The sequence below is a fragment of the Capra hircus genome, chromosome 17, assembly GCF_001704415.2.
Source record: "Capra hircus breed San Clemente chromosome 17, ASM170441v1, whole genome shotgun sequence".
Taxonomy (NCBI): domain Eukaryota; kingdom Metazoa; phylum Chordata; class Mammalia; order Artiodactyla; family Bovidae; genus Capra; species Capra hircus.
The window spans coordinates 66,851,193-66,872,837 of NC_030824.1; the positions used below are offsets into that span (position 1 = coordinate 66,851,193).

Sequence of the window (21,645 nt, forward strand, 5' to 3'; positions counted from 1 at the left end):
AAAAACCAAAAAAGCAAAAAGCAAAAAAAAAAAAAAAGGAATGATTTTAAAAATATTAAAAATATATCTAGCCCTTCTCTGATGTTATGGGCCGTGTGGGCTCACTTCCAAGGTGGTTCCCTCTGTTTAACTTCTGTTTGCTGGTTTTTTAGGCTCACTAGTTCAGTCACGCTGTGGGGAGGGGGGATGCTGCAAACAAACAGCACTGTCGTGTGCACACCGCATCTCAGCCCCACTTGACCTGTCCTTTCTCGCGGCGCACAAACCGCTCCGGCTCTACGATGCTCAGCCGAGAACCGTCTGGGGCCGGCCCTAGGCTGCGTGCACTTCCCCGGTCCAAGCCGCTCAGGTTCGGCGCTCAGGCAGCCCTCAGAGGCACAGATTCGGCTGGAACTGCGCTTTGTGCCCTTCCCATGTCCGAGTAGCTCAGGAGTTTGGCGAGCGCGATCGCCGCGGCTTGTCACCTTTTCCGCCGCTGCCGCTCAGCTCTCTGGGTGGACCGCTGGCGCACCCCGTGAGGCAGATTGTGAGTGTCCAGCACCCCCAGAAGTCTTAGCAAAGGAGCCTGCTTGCAGTTAGGTAAGTAAAGTCTCTCCGGGTCTGCAATTGCCCCTTTCCAGTCCTTACGGCTCTGCCTGCCTTCCCCGGCGGGGGATGGTCTGCAGCCAGCTTTTTCCGTTCCGTCCTTTGTTCTATGCTCGGTCCTGGCGGTGTCTTATGTTCGAGCTTTTCGTGTGGTAGCTATCCCACAGCCTGGTTTGCTAGCCCAAGTTAGATCTTTCTGGTTGCGCCTGGGGCGTTCCTGCCCAATTCTTACAAAGCTCTGCAGCCCGCGCCTCCCGCGCGTCCCTGCCCTGCCCCCACTTCCCAGTGGCGGATGCAGGCGTCTGTGCTGCTTTTCCGCTGGGGGAGTTACTGGTGGGCTTGTAATCTCTTGGTTTTAATTATTTATCTATTTTTCCTTCCTGTTATGTTGCTCTCTGTGTTTCCAAGGCTCGCCACAGACTCGGCAGGGAGAGTGTTTCCTGGTGTTTGGAAACCTCTTTTCTTAAAATTCCCTTCCCGGGATGGGCTTCCCTTCCCGGGATGGGCTTCCCTTCCCAGGACGGAGCTCCCTCCCCACCTCCTTTGTCTCCTTTTTTGTCTTTTATATTTTTCCCTACCTGTTTTTGAAGACAATGGTCTGCTTTTCTGGTTGCCTGATGTCCTCTGCCAGCCTACAGAAGTTGTTTTGTGGAGTTTGCTCAGTGTTGAAATGTTCTTTTGAGGAATTTGTGAGGGAGAAAGTGATCTTCCCGTCCCATTCCTCCGCCATCTTTCCCTCTCTCCCAAGACATGCTTTTTTATACTAACTAAAGATATTCATGGTTGAAAGTGCCAAAGTCTGCTCAATGTTATATCTTCCTTCACAATATTTAAAATCCACAGGATACTTGGATCTCAGTGAAAATCTGATGATTGGAGAGTAACCGAAACAGTTCAAAGGATGCCTTGTGCCACCTACATACTTTGCATTTAAAACAAAATAATATATAAACTTTAGAGAATGTTACTTCCTTTAGAAAAACCTAACATTGAATTTGGTCAGGGTCCACTTGGTTCTTCACTTAAATCTTATCAGTGGCCAGAAAATTTATCCAATGCGAATATTAAGTAGCATCTAACACCCAGTGTTTCCCAGACACTAGGCATATTAGATGTTAGCAACGTTGTTGTTTTTCAGTCACCAAGTTATGTCCGACTCTTTGCGACCCCATGGACTGCAGCACGTCAGGCCTCCCTATCTCTCATCTCCTGGAGTTTACCCACGTTCATGTCCATTGAATCAGTGATGTCATCCAACCATATATACTCTGCTGCCCTCTTCTTTTGCCTTCAATCTTTCCCAGCTTCAGGATCTTTTCCAATGAGTTTGCTCTTCATATTAGGTGGCCAAAGTATTGAAGCTTCCACTTCAGCATCGGTCCTTCCAGTGAGTATTCAAAGTTGATTTCCTTTAGAATGGATTGGTTGGATCTCCTTGCAGTCCAAGGGACTCTCAAGAGTCTTCTCCAACACCACAGTTTGAAAGCATCAATTCTTCAGCGCTCTGCCTTCTTTATGGTCCAACTCTCACATCTGAACATGACTACTAGAAAGACCATAGCTTTGACTATGACCTTTGTCAGCAAACTGATGTCTTTGCTTTTTAATACACTGTCTAGGTTTGTCATCGCTTTCCTGCCAAGAAGCAATCATCTTCTGACTTCATGGCTTCACTCACCATCCGCAGTGATCTCAGAGCCCAAGAAGGGAAGTCTGTCACTGCTTCCACATTTTCCCCTCCTATTTGCCATGAAGTGATGGGACTGGATGCCATGATCTTAGTTTTTTGAATGTTGAGTTTTAAGTCAGCTTTTTCACTCTCCTCTTTCACCTTCATCAAGAGGCTCTTTAGTTCCTCTTCGCTTTCTGCCATAAGGGTGGTGTCATCTCCATATCTGCGGTTATTGATATTTCTCCCAGGAATCATTCCAGCTTGTGCCTCATCCAGTCCAGAGTTCCACATGATGTACTCTGCATATAAGTTCAATAAGCAAGGTGACAATATACAGCCTTAACGTACTCCTTCCCCGTTATGGAACCGGTCCGTTGTTCCACGTCTGGTTCTACCTGCTGCTTCTTGACCTGCATACAGGTTTCTCAAGAGGCAAGTGCGGTGGTCTGGTATTCCCATCTCTTTCAGAATTTCCACGGTTTGTTGTGATCCACACAGTCAAGACCTTAGTCAATGATGCAGTAGATGTTTTTTTTCTGGAATTCTCTTGCTTTTTCTATGATACAATGGATGTTGGCAATTGGATCACTGGTTCCTTTGCCTTTTCTAAATCCAGCCTGAACATAGAAGTTCTTGGTTCGTGTACTGTTGAAGCCTGGCTTGGAGAATTTTGAGCATTACTTTGCTAGTGTGTGAAATGAGTGCAATTGTGCAGTAGTTTGAACATTCTTTGGGATTACCTTTCTTTGACCTTTTCCAGTCCTGTGGCCACTGCTGAGTCTTCCAAATTTGCTGGCATATTGAGTATAGCACAATATGACATCATTAACTTTTAGGATTTGAAATAGCTCAACTGGAATTCCATTACCTCCCCTAGCTTTGTTCATACTGATGCTTCCTAAGGCCCACTTGACTTCACATTCCAGGACATCTGACTCTAGGTGAGTGATCACACCACATGGTTATCTGGGTCATTAATATCTTTGTGTATAGATCTTTTGTGTATTCTTGCCACTTCTTCTTAATATCTTCTGCTTCTATTAGGTCCATACTGTTTCTGTCCTTTTTGTGCCTATCTTTGCATGAAATGTTCCCTTGGTACCTCTAATTTTCTTAAAGAGATCTCTAGTCTTTCTCATTCTATTGTTTTCCTCTATTTCTTTGCATTGTTCACTTAGGAAGGCTTTCTTATCTCTCCTTGCTATTCTTTGGAACTCTGCATTCAGTTGGGTATAACTTTCCTTTTTCCCCCTTGCCTTTCCCTTCTCTTCTTTTCTCAGCTATCTGTAAGGCCTCATCAGAGAATCATTTTGCCTTTTTGCATTTCTTTTTCTTGGGGATGGTTTTAATCACCGCCTCCTGAACAATGTCAGGAACCTCAATCCATAGTTCTTCAGGCACTCTGTTTATTAGGTCTAATCCCTTGAATCTACTTGTCACTTCCACTGTATACTCAAAGGGATTTTTAAGTCGTTCCCTGGTAGCTCAGCGGGTAAAGAAGCTGCCTGTAGTCAGGAGAACCAGGTTCGATCCCTGGGTCTGGAAGATCCCATGGAGGAGGAATGGCTCCCCGCTCCAGCATTCTTGCCTGGAGAATCCCATGGACAGAGGAGCCTGTGGGCCGCAGTCTGTTGTGTTGCGTGAGCCAGCATGACTGATCCACTAGGACACATACCCAAATCGCCTAGTGGTTTTCCCTGCCTTCTTCAATTTGAGTCTGAATCCACAGTCAGCTCCCGGTCTTGTTTTTGCTGACTGTATAGAGCTTCTCCATCTTTAGCTGCAAAGAATATAACCAATCTGAATAGATTCATTTTACATAGGGACTATTAAATTCTATTCTTCAAAAATTACAGATGTTATTGACATTGTTCAAAGTAGAAACATTTTGAAGAATGATTGTGTACAAAGATCTGTATATTAATTAGTGCAAGGATTACAGCAGATTTTCATTAAGCAATTTTTGATGGATGTTATTTTCTATTATTTTCTTTAACTAGTACAAAATAGTTTATGTGAATAAGACACAGACTGTTTTTTGATAACTTCATTTTAGAATTTTAGTCAGATTCTCAAAAAATATGGATACCATGAAAGTTATATTTAAGTGAATACATTTTCATATTGTGTTCATTGTCTTTAAAAAAAAAAAAGTTTTGTGGTTAAATAAGTTTTGAGTTAGAGAAGGTCTGATATCCTACCAAAAAGAAGCTAAGGTATTTTGGACTCTAACCTGGGTTTTGCCACTTGGCTGTGAGCCATATGACTTGAGTCAAATTCTTTAATCACTTGAACTGAAAAGTGTTATAATATCAAAACTATTTATTTCACCTGCTATTGGGAGACTCGAGTGAAAAGATTCATATGAAAATGCTTTGAAAACGTGAAGAGCTGAACACGTATAAAGGTGTGCCAGAGTAGAAGGTGCGGAGTTTTGAGGAGACTGTAGGAGAAATCTTGCAAGGAGATGACACTGAAAATACGTTGTGGGTAAATACATGATTTTAACCTAATTTTGTCAGAATATTCTAATCGACTTTGGGATTACAAAGCAATAACATCAGTCAATCTAGGCAGCTCTACTAGAAAAGATTCACAGAGAAAAAACAGAGGTTTAATTTCAGGGCAAAAAAATTGGAAAGAAGTTTTCCCAAGGATCCACTTGAGAAATCATGAGGAAGGGGAGGTGGCCAGGGGCGCGGTGATTTTGAAGTAATAAGAAGGAAGCCTTTCCAACAACTGGAGAGCCAGGATGGTCAGGAATGCAGAGAAAAGTCCACAGGCAATCAGTAAACTGCACAGAAAACCAGATTCCACCCTCTCATGTTCACGTCCCTGCCTGTAGATTAAGTTAGCCTGAGATTGGAGCCTTTAAGGAGGATGAAGCATATAGAATAGGGTAACAGAAAGAAACCTCGGTTTCGGGTAAAATTCTGGTTTCAAATCTCATTTCTGCCACTTAGAATTTGCATGGCATTTCCTCCTGTGTCAAAGAGGAACAAGAATGCTTCTTCAGCCTCTGATCTCAATTTAGGAAGGGCAAATGTAATTATGAAAATAAAATATAGTTTATGGCTATTAAGGTAGTTCGTTTCCCTTACAGACACGCTTCACTAGTTTCTGTGGCAAAGAAGAAAGCCAAACTAGGCTGTTTGTTTTGGGAATTACCCACTGTGAGAAACAAGGATGGAAATGCTTAGGTTCAAAATCGTAAACGCAAGTGGGAGTCCACATCTTTTCACCATAAGAGCAGGGGTGGCAGGTGGCAGGCAGCTGCGGACGGACAGTCAGCGCACCACAAAGGGACCACCGCAGGATGGAAATGTTTAAACCCCCTGTCGTCCTTATCTGCTCTTCAGGCAACATCTTGTTGCGTTGGTTTGGATAGTGATTGATGAGTTATTCTAATGCAGGAGAGCGTAAACTTGCGAGTGGAGATGTAGATATGCTGACGGGGAAATAGTGTTGACAAGGGCCTAGGGGCAGGGGTGAGCCTGAATTTGGGCATCCAAGGGTGCAGAAGAATGAAGAGGTCGAGCTTAAAGACCGAGTGTTTCAGGGTAAGAAGAGGCTTTGAGTGCTCGAGGCTTCAGGAAAACACTGGTTGGGTAATAAGCCTTCTCGTTGGTTTCGAAATCTAAGTGTGTGGTGGGGGAATCCCACACGGAGGCTTGAAGCATCTCCCCGCAACCCGGGCCCCAGCGCCCTCCTCCGACCCGGGCAGCACCCGGCAGCTGTGCGGGCAGCACCTGGGTCACGGTCCCCGCCCGAGCCCGCGGGGAAGCGCGGCGGCGCGCTGGGCCGCAGGGGTCCCGCACCCGCGAGGAGGGGGCGCCGGCGGCGCGCACCGCCCCGCGCGCTCTTCCCGGGCCGCTCCCGGCGGCGGGAGGCTGTGGAAGGCGCTGCAAGGCCGCGCAAGTCCCAGGTACGTCGGGCGGGAATGAGGATCCGCGGGCACCTCCGCTCCGCAGCCGTCTCCGGACCGGGCGGGTGGCCAGGCAGGCAGGGCCCCAGGGTGGCCGAGCGCGGACGCGGGCGCTGGGCATCCCCGCTTCCCGGTCGGCGGCACCCGGGACCCCCGTCGGGCCGCGCGGGTCCCGGGGAGAGCGGGGCACTGGGCCCCGAGGCCGCGACGCTGCCGCCACCCCGCCCGCGCAGTCCCGGGGAGGAGCGGGGGCCGCCCGGAAAGGGACGGGGGCGCGGCCGGGGTTCGCCCAGCCCTCGGCGTCCGGGTGTCCGCGGGCCGCGGCGGAGCGCAGCGCCCTCCAGCCTGCCAGCGGGGCTCCGCGCTGCGGGCGGCCGCGTTCCCGGAGGCGAGGGGCGGGTGGCTACGGTTCCCCGAAGGGCCGCCCTCTCGCCGGCCGCTGTGCCTGCCCCGGCCGCTCCCGCCTCCTTCACTCGGAGCGGCTGTGACGGGGCTCAGGTGGAAGCTTTCCAGGCTGCACAGGTACGTCTGCGCTCACGGCTTACCGCAGGGACCCAGCTTCCAGGGCTGGGATTTCCCACCAGGGCTCAGGAGTGGGACAGGGTCAGGACTTGGATCTGCCCAGGACTCTCGCTCCCCGCACCCCGAGCCTGGCCTCTGTCCCCGGAGCGGGCTTCACGCCCTTTCAGCTTCTGTAAATGAGAGCTTGTGTTTAGAACTTCGATGCCAGGCAGGAAAATATTTTCCCTGTTTTGGGGGCGGGGGGCGGAAATCTGGGAGAAGAGAGAGAAATTGTTCCGGGTGTGAGCAGTTCAGGTGGGTGAGATGCGTGTAGTCTTGTAGAAGGTCTCGTCTGCACTGCCTGCAATGTTGCTAACTCAGATCTTTGGCAAAAAGCGAGTAGGATGACCTGACTTGAAAGTACACGCCAAAAAAAAAAAAAAAAGGCAAATTTCCTTATTCACCAGTATTTTGTTTCTTGCTGTTCTGAGCAGAAAACATTTGCATCTTTAAACTTTTTTTGTAGCGCACGCATTTTACAAACATTGCCTAAAGTTGACAACTTGTTTTGGAAGTTTCTAAGCTGACAGTTAATTTTTTTTTTCATTGTGTTACTTAAGAATTTGACTTGATTGGTTAAATATCTTGTTTTGATTTTGGTGATTGAGCATAATTAATTATACGTGGCATCTTGGTGTAACCTCTTCATAAATATCTTTAAGTAAATTGCTTGTCAAAAAAATTTTTTTTATCTCCACCATATCATTTAAAATTTACATCACGGTGTCCTCATACAGCAGAGACATGTCTGAGTTTCTGAGTGCCGTCTTCTTCCTTATCTATCGTTATGTTAAAAAAAATCCAGTTGTTGCTTCTTGTTGCCTATTACCAGGTTTATTTTCCATGTTGCTAAAGAACATATGTATTTGGGTACTTCTTTCAACAACGGTCTATGCATAAAATTCTCTTTTAGGTCTTTAATGTCTGGAAATGTCTTAGTTTTACTCGGATGATTATTTAAATGGATATAAATGTCTAGACTAACACGTATGTTTTCTCACCCTTTGGGGCTATTATTCCATTGTTTTGAGGTTAGATGAGAAATTTCTATTCTTTTTTTTGCTTGGGATTTAATATACATTTTTAATATGTGAACTTATGTTTTTCTTTAGTTCTGAAAAATTCTTAGTTATTTGAAAAGACCCTGATGCTGGGAAAGATTGAAGGCAGGAGGAAAAGGGGACGACAGAGGATGAGATAGTTGGATGGCATCACCAACGCAATGGACATAAGTTTGAGTAAACTCTGGGAGTTGGTGATGGACAGGGAGGCCTGGCCTGCTGCAGCCCATGGGGTCACAAAGCGTCAGACACGACTGAGCGACTGAACTGAACTGATATCTTTTAATATTTGGATCCATACCAGCATTTGTGGCAGACCTTATGGGAGATTTCTAGGAGGCTAGCTTCTAGCCAGGTGGAGACCGAGGGTCAGAGGGCAGAGGTTTGTGAGGGCCCTGTTCACAGAAGGTGTAGCCTCTTCTCTGCGCCTGGCTTTATGGAGAGCCCGCTTGCACTTCTCTGGCCACAAGCCTGTCCCTCTCCAGTCTGGCTTCACCTCGGCATCCCAGCCCTTGCCCTGGAGCAGAGGTCGGGTCCTGCTTTCACTCTGAGCCACAGGGCTTCAGCTTCCTCTCAGCTAGGTCGCCTCTAACGCCAGGCTTACTCCTCAGACTCCTATCCTACCCTAAGTCTGGGACCAGTCATTCCTCACCACTCCGGCAACTTTCTGAATTCTTTAAGCACATGATTTTATACTTTGTGCTGATCCACAGCCTTCATTAGATGTGACTCCACTCCATCTAACTTGAGCATCCCTTCCCTTTCCTGGTGTCTTACACTGAAGCGTTCTCTGCCCACTGCTATAATGTCCTAAGGAAATGTGAGGAGAGACAAGTAATTCTGACCTTAAGTATCGAGTTGTTAACCATACTTTTAGCATCATCAATAATTATTATTTGTTGAAAACTGGTCATGCAATTATGAAATAGCCCAAGATCTCTACTCATATACATTTCACCTTTTAAAGAGAAAGAGCGGCTAGGAAAAATTTTAAAATGGGCTTATTTGACTTTAAATCTTAGTATAATAATAAAAAAAATTGGTATAGATTCCTTAAGATTTGTGCACTGTCTTACAAAGCAGACAAAAATCAAGTAAATTTTGGTTGTTCAGTAAAATTATACTAAGAGGATTTTTCTTCCAGCAACTGATTAAGCAGGAAGACAATGGGATAGACATAGGCGCAAACAGTAATAGTCATCTCACCTTAACTCTGTTAGTTTTAGAGGTGGGCACAAGGCTGGATCCGTGGCCTCTGTGGGTTCGTGTCTGTTGTCTGCTGTTTCTGCTCTTCTTGTGCTTATTACCTTGCTTCCGTTAGTGCCTGGTTGTTTTCTGTTTCATACTGGACATTGTATCTGAAAAATTGTTTCAGATTTTCAGAACGACATCTGAGGCCTAGGATGAAGCTGTCTTCTTCTGAAGCAAATTTTCCTTTGCTACCTAGTGCTAGGTACCCATGAGCACTAGCATTCCAGAAATGATCTTGGTCCTTATTCAGAGATTGAGGCTGCCTGAGCCATCCAGATGAATCAGAGCTGTGATGGAACCTCTGTGAGGACTTTCCTTGCTCTAATTTGGCCTTTCCTATCCAATCTATGACTGCCCCAGACCTTAACACTTAATTCTCTGTCTTCTAAGGCTGTCAAAAGTGCTCTGCAGCTTGTCAGACTGTGATGCTGTGTTCAAAGTGGTAAAAATCAAGGCTGAAAATTTTGGGAGAGAATTTGAAACTATGACAGTGGCATAGCAGATGTGAAAAGGAACCGAATAGGACTTATGTAGCTTAAGGCTGTAATAAGAAATTAAAGTCAGTGGATAGATTTAACAGTAAATTAAACATAGTTGAAGAAAGAAAAAATAAACTAGAAAATGGATCAGAAGAAAACGTTTAGACTGAAACTTGAAGAGACCAAAGTATGGAAAGAACAGAGTGGAGAGAGACATGGATGATGCAGCTATGCTAGTGCCCAGAGGAAAATCTATGACCTGAAGTGGGTATGTCAGCAGTGGAGAACGGCTGAAAATGAATGAGGAAACATCTGTCCAAGGAACCTCAAATGAGGACATTAAAATAAATCCAGAGAAAGCAGAAAGAGGAAATAGTAATATAAGAATAGAAATTAATGAAGTAGAAAATTGAGACTCTGTCAACTGAAAAGTTGGTTTTTTGAAAATGCTAATGAAGATGATAAACCTCTGGCAAGACAATCGAGAGAGAAAGCAGGCATGAATAACTCATCTAAGGAATAGAATAGAGGTCCTGTAGACATTAAAATGGAGAAGGCAATGGCACCCCACTCCAGTACTCTTGCCTGGAAAATCCCATGGATGGAGGAGCCTGGTAGGCTGCGGTCCATGGGGTCACTAAGAGTCGGACACGACTAAGCGACTTCACTTTCTTTTTTCACTTTCATGCACTGGAGAAGGCAATGGCGACCCACTCCAGTACTCTTGCCTGGAGAATCCCAGGGATGGCAGAGCCTGGTGGGCTGCCGTCTATGAGTTCACACAGAGTCAGACACGACTGAAGTGACTTAGCAGCAGTAGCAGCAGACATTAAAATAATAAGAGGATGTAAGTAACTATGTCAGTAAGCTTGACAAATTAGGAGAAAATTTGATAAATTCCTTGAAAAACATAACTGACAAAAGAATAAAAAGAAAATCTGAATCATTTTGTAACTGGTAAATTAATGTATTTAATGTATTTAACAACACCAACAGCATTAGGAGGAAGGAAATTTAAAGGGCAATTTTATTTCTGAGTATAGACTCAGAAATTCTAAACAAAATATTATAAACAAAATCCAGCAATATATAAAAAGGATAATCAGTTCAGTTCGGTTGCTCAGTCATGTCCCGACTCTGTGACCCCATGAACTCCAGCACGCCAGGCCTCCCTGTCCATCACCAACTCCCAGAGTTCACTCAGACTCACATCCATCGAGTCGATGATGACATCCAGCCATCTCATCCTCTGTTGTCCCCTTCTCTTCCTGCCCCCAATCCCTCCCAGCATCAGAGTCTTTTCCAATGAGTCAACTCTTTGCATGAGGTGGCCAAAGTACTGGAGTTTCAGCTTTAGCTTCATTCCTTCCAAAGAACACCCAGGACTGATCTCCTTTAGAATGGACTGGTTGGATCTCCTTGCAGTCCAAGGGACTCTCAAGAGTCTTCTCCAACACCACAGTTCAAAAGCATCAATTCTTTGGTGCTCAGCTTTCTTCACAGTCCAACTCTCACATCCATACATGACTACTGGAAAAACCATAGCCTGGACTAGACGGACCTTAGTCGGCAAAGTAATGTCTCTGCTTTTGAATATGCTGTCTAGGTTGGTCATAACTTTCCTTCCAAGGAGTAAGCGTCTTTTAATTTCATGGCTGCAGTCACCATCTGCAGTGATTTTGGAGCCCCCAAAATTAAGTCTGATACTGTTTCCACTGTTTCCCCATCTCTTTCCCATGAAGTGATGGGACTGGATGCCATGATCTTCGTTTTCTAATGTTGAGCTTTAAGCCAACTTTTTCACTCTCCTCTTTCACTTTCATCAAGAGGCTTTTTAGTTCCTCTTCACTTTCTGCCATAAGGGTGGTGTCATCTGCATGTCTGAGGTTATTGATATTTCTCCCAGCAATCTTGATTCCAGCTTGTGCTTCATCTAGCCCAGCGTTTCTCATGATGTTCTCTGCATATAAGTTAAATAAGCAGGGTGACAATATACAGCCTTGACGTACTCCTTTTCCTATTTGGAACCAGTCTGTTGTTCCATGTCCAGTTCTAACTGTTGCTTCCTGATCTGCATATAGGTTTCTCAAGAGACAGGTCAGGTGGTCTGATATTCCCATCTCTTTCAGAATTTTCCACAGTTTATTGTGATCCACAGAGTCAAAGGCTTTGGCATAGTCAATAAAGCAGAAATAGATGTTTTTCTGGAACTCTCTTGCTTTTTCCATGATCCAGCGGATGTTGGCAATTTGATCTCCGGTTCCTCTGTCTTTTCTAAAACTAGCTTGAACATCTGGAAGTTCATGGTTCACGTCCTGCTGAAGCCTGGCTTGGAGAATTTTGGGCATTACTTTACTAGTGTGTGAAATGAGTGCAATTGTGCGGTAGTTTGAGCATTCTTAAGGATAATACATCCATAGAAATGTGGGTTTATTTAAAAAATGCGAGGTTGCCTTACCACTAAAGTTTATCCGTGTAGTCACCAATATTTATTAACAAAGTAAAGAAGGAAATGTTATTATCTCAATAGTTGTAGGAAGAAAAAAAGAATTTGATAAAATTCAGCGTTTACTAATAAACAGAATAAAGTATAAGGATTGAAAAAAGGAAATCAAATGATCATTATAACTGGATGATATGACTGTGTATGTAGCAAATAAACAGGAATTTATAAACTGTGTAGATTGCTGAATTAGTTTTGCAAGGTTGCTCAATGCATGGTAAATATGTAAAATTTAATTGAATTTCTCTATATATATCTATAGGCATATGCCACATGTAAGGAACACTATTTTCAAAACTTCAAAAGTATCAAATGCCTAGGAATGAATATCACAAAAATATGCTCACGACCTCCGTATGGAAAATCATAAGGTATTATTGCGATTAAGAAGACCAAAATAAATAGAAATATATCATGCTCATGAACTGAGAACTTCAATATTGTAACGATGTCAGTAATTCCCAAATTATCTATAGATTCATGGCATTGCCAATTAAAAATCAATGGATTTTGTTTTTGAAACTGCTAAGCTAATTCTGTAGTTTATAAGAATATACAGAGGGCCAAGACTAACCAAGGCTCACTTAAAGAAGAACAAGGAGGAAGGCCTTGCTTTTCTGGATGTGAAGATGCGTCATATATTTAATGTTACCAGAACAAAGACAGATGCGTAGACATCGGATCCCAAGAGAGAGCCCTGAGGAGGCACACTCACCCTTAGATGGACGTGTGAGTATTGGCAATGGTAGTATTGTTGTTTCCCCAAAATGATCTTTTGAAAAAGGTACTGAGTCAAACAGCTTCCTCAGTGATTCAGCAGGTAAAGAATCCTCCCGCAGTGCAGGAGACATAGGAGACATGGGTTTGATCCCTGGGTCAGAAAGATCCCCTGGAGGAGGAAATGCCAACTCACTCCAGTATTCTTGCCTGGAGAATTTCGTGGACAGAGGAGCCTGGTGAACTACAGTCCATGGAGTTGCAAAGAGTCAGACATGACTGAACCACTGAGCGTGCGCATGCACGCACACACCCACACACACACGTGCAAAACAGATTGACAAGCAAGGAACCTTTTTCTTTTGGTTAAAGAGCACACTCTTCCTGGAGCTGCTTCTAGTGAAAGGTGGTCAGAGAGAGCTGTGGTGTGTTCTAGTGGAAGATCTGAAGGGTACAAATAGGAGGTTGTAAATCCACTTGGTTAAGCTTAGCCCTTTTCTTAAACTGCTTGCTTTTTCATCCTCTATAATTCATTTACTCATTTTTCAATTCATGATTGGTCTTGCTCCATATTCCCAGGTGGTACTGTGCTTTTTATGTCATTGTTCATTGGTGGTCTATCTGTGTTAGTGTAGTTGGAGGTGTTAGGAAGTTCATTTTTTGTCCTATTCATACATTCCATTTCCCTCTTGGTTATTTGTTGGTATATGTGTGTGTGTGTGTGAAAAATTGATGCTTTTGAATGGTGGTGTTGGAGAAGACTCTTGAGAGTCCCTTGGACAGCAAGGAGATCCAACCAGTCCATCCTGAAGTAAATCAGTCCTGAATATTCCTTGGAGGACTGATGCTGAAGCTGAAACTCCAATACTTTGGCCACCTGATGCGAAGAACTGACTCGCTTGAAAAGACCCTGGTGCTGGGAAAGACTGACGGCAGGAGGAGAAGGGGACGACAGAGGATGAGATGGTTGGAATGCATCACTGACTCAGTGGACATGAGTTAGAGTAAACTCTGGGTGTTGGTGATGGACAGGGAGGCCTGGCGTGTTCCAGTCCATGGGGTCACAAAGAGTCGGACACGACTGAGCGACTGAACTGAGCTGATGTGTTTGCTACGTCGCATTCATTTATGGCTGGCTCGGTCTTTGTTGCTGCGTGCGGGCTTCTCATTGAGGTGGCTTCTCTTATTGTGGAGCAAGATTCTAGGTGCATGGGCTTCAGTACTTGCAGCCCACGGGCTCAGTAGCTGTGCTGCAGCTGAGTCCCCTGCGTTGGCAGGTGGCTTCTTAACCCCTGGACCTCAGGGAAGTCCCATGTTTTATATCTTACAGAATGTTTCTCAAGAACTGGAATTAAGCCATGATGTCAAACACAGTCATTCATTTGAACCTCTTTTCTTTGTAGGTCAAATCACTGGACAATGCCACGTGCTTTGTGGACAGCGTGGGTCTGGGCTGTAATCAGCGTGTTCACGGAAGGAGCCTCTGATCAGGCTTCTTCTCTGTCTTGTGACCCAACTGGTGTCTGCGATGGCCATTCCAGATCTTTAAACTCCATCCCCTCTGGTCTCACAGCAGGTGTGAAAAGCCTTGACCTGTCCGACAACGAGATCACCTATGTCGGCAACAGAGACCTGCAGAGGTGTGTGAACCTGAAGACTCTGAGGCTGGGGGCCAATGAAATTCACACGGTGGAGGAAGATTCTTTTTTTCACCTGAGGAATCTTGAATATTTGGACTTATCCTATAATCGCTTATCTAACTTATCATCTTCCTGGTTCAGGTCCCTTTACGTCTTGAAATTCTTAAACTTACTGGGAAATTTATACAAAACACTTGGGGAAACATCTCTTTTTTCTCATCTCCCAAATCTGCGGACCCTGAAAGTAGGAAATAGTAACAGCTTCACTCAGATTCATGAAAAGGATTTCACTGGACTGACTTTTCTTGAGGAGCTTGAGATCAGTGCTCAAAATCTGCAGTTATATGTGCCAAAGAGTTTAAAGTCGATCCAGAACATTAGCCATCTGATTCTTCATCTGAAGCAGCCTGTTTTACTCCTGGACATTCTTATAGATATTGTAAGTTCCTTAGATTATTTAGAACTGAGAGATACTAATTTGCACACTTTCTATTTTTCAGAAGCATCCATCAGTGAAATTAATACATCAGTTAAAAAGCTTATATTTAGAAATGTGCAATTCACCGATGAAAGTTTTGTTGAAGTTGTCAAACTGTTTAACTATGTTTCTGGGATCTTAGAAGTAGAGTTTGATGACTGTACCCATGATGGAATTGGCGATTTTACAGCACTGACTTTGAACAGAATTAGATACCTAGGTAACGTGGAGACGTTAACAATACGGAAGTTGCATATCCCACAGTTTTTCTTATTTTATGATCTGAGTAGTATATATCCACTCACAGGCAAAGTTAAAAGAGTCACAATAGAAAACAGTAAGGTTTTCCTGGTTCCTTGTTTACTTTCACAACATTTAAAATCGCTAGAATATTTGGATCTCAGTGAAAACTTAATGTCTGAAGAAACCTTGAGAAACTCAGCCTGTGAGCATGCCTGGCCCTTCCTTCAAACCCTGGTTTTAAGGCAGAATCGTTTGAAATCACTAGAAAAAACTGGAGAACTTTTGCTTACTCTGAAAAATCTGAATAACCTTGATATCAGTAAGAATAATTTTCTTTCAATGCCTGAAACTTGTCAGTGGCCAGGAAAAATGAAACAGTTGAACTTATCCAGCACGAGGATACACAGTTTAACCCAGTGCCTTCCCCAGACCCTGGAAATTTTAGATGTTAGCAATAACAATCTCGATTCATTTTCTTTGATTTTGCCGCAACTCAAAGAACTTTATATTTCCAGAAATAAGTTGAAGACTCTACCAGATGCCTCCTTCTTACCCGTGTTATCAGTTATGAGAATTAGCGGAAATATAATAAATACTTTCTCGAAGGAACAACTTGATTCTTTTCCACAACTGAAGGCTTTGGAGGCCGGTGGCAACAACTTCATTTGCTCCTGTGACTTCCTGTCCTTCACACAGGGACAGCAGGCACTGGCCCGTGTCCTGGTCGACTGGCCAGATGGCTACCGCTGTGACGCTCCCTCGCACGTGCGGGGCCAGCGGGTGCAGGACGCCCGGCTCTCCCTTTCTGAATGCCACCGGGCGGCCGTGGTGTCCGCCGTGTGCTGTGCCCTCTTCCTGTTGCTCCTGCTCACGGGGGTGCTGTGTCACCGTTTCCACGGGCTGTGGTACATGAAGATGATGTGGGCCTGGCTCCAGGCCAAGAGGAAGCCCAGGAAGGCTCCCCGCAGGGACCTCTGCTACGACGCCTTTGTGTCCTACAGCGAGCAGGATTCCTACTGGGTGGAGAACCTCATGGTCCAGGAGCTGGAGCACTTCAACCCTCCCTTTAAGCTGTGTCTTCATAAGCGAGACTTCGTCCCTGGCAAGTGGATTATCGACAACATCATTGACTCCATTGAAAAGAGCCGCAAAACCATCTTTGTGCTTTCGGAGAACTTTGTGCGGAGCGAGTGGTGCAAGTATGAGCTGGACTTCTCCCACTTCCGTCTCTTTGATGAGAACAATGATGCTGCCATTCTGATTCTGCTGGAGCCCATTGACAAGAAGGCCATCCCCCAGCGCTTCTGTAAGCTGCGGAAGATCATGAACACCAAGACCTACCTGGAGTGGCCCACGGATGAGACTCAGCAGGAAGCGTTCTGGTTGAATTTGAGAGCTGCAATAAGGTCCTAGGACCCTTCGTTAAGGGTCAGTCTTGGTCTGGTGGTGGTCCTTCTAGCACTGGTTATAACTGAGTCCAGTCTGACTCAGTTCCATCCAGTGAATATTCATTGGAAGAACTGATGCTGAAGCTGAAGCTCCAATACTTTGGCCACCTGGTATGAAGAACTGACTCACTGGAAAAGACCCTGATGCTGGGAAAGATTGAGGGCAGGAGGAGGAGAAGGGGATGACAGAGGATGAGATGGTTGGATGGCATCACTGACTCAGTGGACATGAATTTGAGCAAACTCCAGGAAACAGTGAAGGACAGGGAAGCCTAGTGTGCTGCAGTCCATGAGGTTGCAAAGAGTTAGACGGAATTTAGTGATAGAACAGCAACGACATATAAACTATATGAATGAGGACCTGCTTACTAAAATGACTAAAACTGTTCAAATTTTGTCTAGAGTGCTGTTTTATAAAAACTGCTACCAAATTGGAAAAGCACGGTTCTAGGCTTTTATTTATCCTCTGAGACAGTCATGATCATAAGATAGATAAATGTGAATTATCTGTAGCAATTGGCTTAGGAAGCAGCAGAAATGAATAGATTTTAAGTGACTTTCCATCAGCTTTCTGCCAGGGGACTCATCCATGTCTGCAGAGGGTGTTCTTGGTCCTCCAGCTGTCCCTTCTGTGTGTGACTGCCCTCAGGAGCAACAAGACAAATGTTAAAGTCCTTCAGCCAAATATATTGTTCTCAGGAAAAAAAAAAGTGCTGTTTTGTGTCCCCATTAAGCTTTATAGGATACTAAAATACCTAGAGGGTGTATTTTAAAATGAACTGTGTGTGTCTTTCTCAGTATTTGATAAGTTTCTCCAGCCATAGTTACTCGAGAGAGGGTATATAACCCAAGATGCAGTAAGTTATGTATTTCTATGGAAATGAAACTAATGAAATAAATACTCAGTTTTGAAGAATTTTAAAGCAGTCTCCTATATCCCTGATGCTGATCTTCAGCCTTTAGTTATGTGTGAAGTTCCCATTGCTGCTGCTGCTGCTAAGTCGCTTCAGTTGTGTCCGACTCTATGCGACCCCATAGATGGCAGCCCACCAGGCTCCCCCGTCCCTGGGATTTTCCAGGCAAGAACACTGGAGTGGGTTGCCATTTCTTTCTCCAATGCATGAAAGTGAAAAGTGAACGTGAAGTCGCTCAGTCGTGCCCGACTCTTAGTGACCCCATGGACTGCAGCCCACCAGGCTTCTCCACCCATGGGATTTTCCAGGCAAGAGTACTGGAGTGGGGTGCCATTGCCTTCTCCAAAGTTCTCGTTAGTTCTCATTAGTGTCTGGTTATGCTGCTCCCTGAATCATATTGCTTTTTCCTTCTTTTTAAAAGTCTTGTTTCTAATTGTAAAAAGGGCTCTCTTTTTCTCTTTCTGAAATGTTATAGAAGTATGTGTGAGCTAAATAAATTTTTAAGCAAGCATCAACCTAGAGGTTCCTCACAATGACTCAAAAATATCTGATACACAATGATTTAAAAGAAAGATACTACTTCCATATGTTAATTTTTAGAATCTAGATAATAAGGCATTAAATGAATGCATTAAATTTAAAAGCAAGGAGCTGTTTATGGATTCTGTGCAACTCTCTTGGTAAGCTGGGAACCATGTGTGAAGGAAGTGACCTTGCTTCATCTTCAGCCAGAACTGGGTCTGTGTGGTTTACTGGGGTCTGAAGTCACAAAGCCCTGGGTTAGGACAAGTGCATCTTTGGGTCAGTCAGTCTGACTGCAGCTATTTCCCTGTCACAAAGACAGGGTAGTAATGAATCCATCAGAGGGTCCTGTGTCGAGACGGATGTGCAGCAGAGTCAGCGAAGCAGTGGGTGTGTACCCCGGAGAGCTGTTCAGGCTGAGAAGGCAAGAGGACTACGCCCGCGAGAGTGGAGACCCGGATGCCCACACAGGCCGACAGGTGCCTGTGGCGGATGTTAGCGATGATTATTTTCCGAGGAGTGATTCATCTCATTATATACTATGGTTTGTAAATGAACATTTTTGTGTTATGGGTCCTAGCAGGGATCTCGGGTATATTTTCTATTGTTTGCAGAAAGTTATACCGAAGAAATAAGTTCATAAACTGCATAATAGGTTTTAGTCCTTGGGAAACCCACAGGGTGGGTTCTTCTCTCTTACAAACTCCTGGGAGCGTGCAACGGAGGAGACAGTAGCCAGCCTAATGAAAAACAGACAAGTTCAGGAAGAGGAAACTAGAGATGCCACAGAAACCAAACACAAAGTGGACTTTTTGCTTTACTTCTCTATTTCCTACCTAAGTATAACGTTGTCATGAGAACCAGACAAATTTAACATGGACGTGATCTGTAGATTTAATTTCAATAATTTAAACAGCAACAGAAATAGCTTCATAGTTAATTGATAGATTTAAAATAATTTTTTGAAAAGAATCTTTATTTTTCTCATTACAAATGTTAAACTGTAGAAATTTAGGAAAAGAAACTACAGCATAAAAAAGAAAGAGTCAGCTCTTATCCCTTCACCTTGAGCTAACCACTGGTAACTGGATAGGTTAGTGCTCTCCATAATTTTTTCAATGTGTATATACATATTACTTCATAAAACTGAGATTAGATTTTACATGCTTAAACTGTATAAAGAAAATAGCATCTTTGTTTTTTTTTTTTCTTGATATCGTTTGGTAATTATCTAACATTTCTAAGCTCTGAAGTTCAGTCACAATTCCATGCAGACATCTATTGGTTTGCTTGCTCAGAGTTCTAAAGGGTCATCATGCAGCTCTCCATAAAAAATAAGTGGCCAATACCCCAGAGGTCGAATACATCAGAGGTCAAATACAACAGAGGTCATTTAAGGACTCTTGTACAGAAGAGAAACTAAGTTTTCGTTGGTGTTTATCCAACTGCAAGGTGGTACCCAGTTCAAGAATCTTGTTTCATCTCTTTAACCTTGCACATGGCTGGTATGTAATATATATGGAATTGTTGAAATGTCTGCTGAGTAGGGAGATAAACTAGAGTTAAATCTTCTAATGATCTGGAAGATGAGCCGGTTGTGATACTGAAGCATTGAGTAGTTTCAAGAAGGAAAATTACCAACAGGTAGAAATCTTAATGTGAGGGACTTCCTTGGGGCTCCTGTGGTGTAGAATCCACCTTCCAATGCAAGGGATGTAGGTTTGATTCCTGGTGGGGGAATTAAGATCCCATATGCCTTGGAGCAACTAAGCTTCCGCCCTGCAACTAGAGAAAGCCTATGCATTGCACTGGAGACCTGGCACAGCCAAAAAACCATCTTAATGTGAGATCTCATCATTATAACTATGAAGGAATTTTGTATAAAGCACACTGCCAAAATTGTTTAAAATTTTATTAAGTATAATTGATTTATAGTGTTAATTTCTGCTGCACAGCAAAGTGATTCAGTTATACATATATGTATCTTTTTGATATTCTTTTCCATTATGACTTATCACAGAATAGTGAATATAGTTCCCTGTGCTATACAGTAGGACCTTGCTGTTTATCCTTTCTATATATAATAGTCTGCATCTGCTAATCTCAAACTCCCAATCCAGCAGTTACCTGGCCCCCCTCCCCACTGGCAACTCCAAGTCTGTTCTCCGTGTCTGCGAGTCTGTTTCATAGATCAGTTCATTTGTGTCATATTTTAGATTCCACATATAAGTGACATCATAGGATATTTGTCTTTCTGATTTCCTTCACTCAGTAGGATAATTCGGTCACCTATGTTGCAGCAATGTGTTGCCAGTGTTATGGCGATAGATGCGTTTCCTTTTTACTTCATTCAAGTGTAATATCTTCAAGTGTTGCAGATGTCTGGTGTGACATATAGTGGTGACTATTTAGTAAATGACCAGTAATTTAAAATGAATTAATTTGACGGAGTTCAACATGGTAGTGCCGTTCTTAGGTTAGTTTGTTCTGACTTGTCTTCTCAGTTCTGTTAATTTTTTCTTTCTTGTTGGATTGGTTCATTTGTTCAGCAGGTATTTATTGGTGCCTCTTATGTGTCCGGTGCTGCCCAAGCACTGCAAAGATAGTAGGGAGCAAAACATACAGTCCTCTGTCTTCATGGAGAGGAAGACAGACAGTAGACAAATGAGTCTAGGATGTGACTCCAGGTGTTGAAAAGGGCTGGGACGGAAATGGAAACAGTATGGCCGTGGAAAGAGTGTGTGTGGGTTTAAGTGTGAACGGAGCGGCCCAGAAGGAGAGAGGGATGCGCTCCCCAGTCACCCGTGGGTGGGCTGAGTGCGCGGCAGCCCCAGGGGCCCCCGCGCGGCCCTGGCCCATCGTGTGGACGGCAGCAGCCGGTGCTAGAGGTTTTGAGGGCTCGGGATAACGAGCACAGAGAACAGAAAAGACCGTGTCCTTAAACCAAAGATTTAATGAGTCTACTTCTTTGAAGATGTTGAACTGATAAGACGGCATTTGTTATAACTCAGTAAAATCGTATGTGAGAAGCACTCTGCAGACCTCTGAAACCCATCCCAGGTGAGACCACTGTAAGCCAAACTCGGGATGGGATGTCCACGGTGAGTGGTACCAAATGTGCCACAAGCGCGGATGAGAAAATGGTTGTGATCAGAAAGATGCATTGCTCAGCTTCTGGTTAAATTCTTTCCACACAGACCCAGGGCCAGTTTTTATTCAGTTCTCTAAATTCTTGGGATCTCTAAAAATTAAAAGAGTATTAGAAAATATTTCAACATGCAGTACATTGCTTCTGGGGTAGGCGTGCCATGCTATTCCAGCCCTAGTGAATAGTTAATGCCTTGGACGATTCCGATTACCACAGGTTGCCAGGCCACCAGATAACGAAGCCAGTCCAGGATCTGTCCGTATAAAAAGTGTGTGCGCTCCCAGCTGAATCTCAGTTAAGGAGGTTGCTTTATATCTAGCCACGTAGCAGAAACAGTCATTGTTATTTATGCCACATCTAATTTCTAAAAGTAAAATGGTCTGCAATAAAATCCCCCAATATAATCCCAAACAAGAATAAAAGGTAAGGGTCACATCCTGAAAGAAAGGAAGCGGAATGACGAACTTGGAAAACCAAGGACAATGAAAACTACTGCTA

General features: G+C 44.0%; 2 protein-coding genes across 8 annotated transcripts in view; one reads left to right on the top strand and one right to left on the bottom strand.

Annotated features, from left to right (window-relative positions):
- TLR2 (toll like receptor 2) lies at positions 5,971–17,486 on the top strand. Of its 3 annotated transcripts, none has more exons than XM_018060889.1 (2): positions 5,971–6,182; positions 14,158–17,486. In XM_018060889.1, the coding sequence occupies exon 2, from the start codon at positions 14,174–14,176 to the stop codon at positions 16,526–16,528; it is 2,355 nt and encodes a 784-aa protein (XP_017916378.1). In that variant the 5' UTR covers positions 5,971–6,182; positions 14,158–14,173; the 3' UTR covers positions 16,529–17,486.
- The window catches only part of RNF175 (ring finger protein 175), a 66,354-nt gene continuing 63,674 nt past the window's right edge, over positions 18,966–21,645 (bottom strand). For 3 of the 5 annotated variants that reach the window (XM_018061623.1, XM_013970492.2, XM_018061621.1), the window contains 2 exons: positions 21,359–21,431; positions 18,966–21,240 (listed from right to left, as the gene is read on the bottom strand). In XM_018061623.1, the coding sequence (XP_017917112.1) occupies positions 21,178–21,240; positions 21,359–21,431 (136 nt within the window). In that variant the 3' untranslated portion in view covers positions 18,966–21,177. Of the gene's footprint in view, positions 21,432–21,645 lie in introns of all 5 variants that reach the window. The other 2 variants (XM_018061624.1, XM_018061622.1) reach the window with 1 other exon arrangement.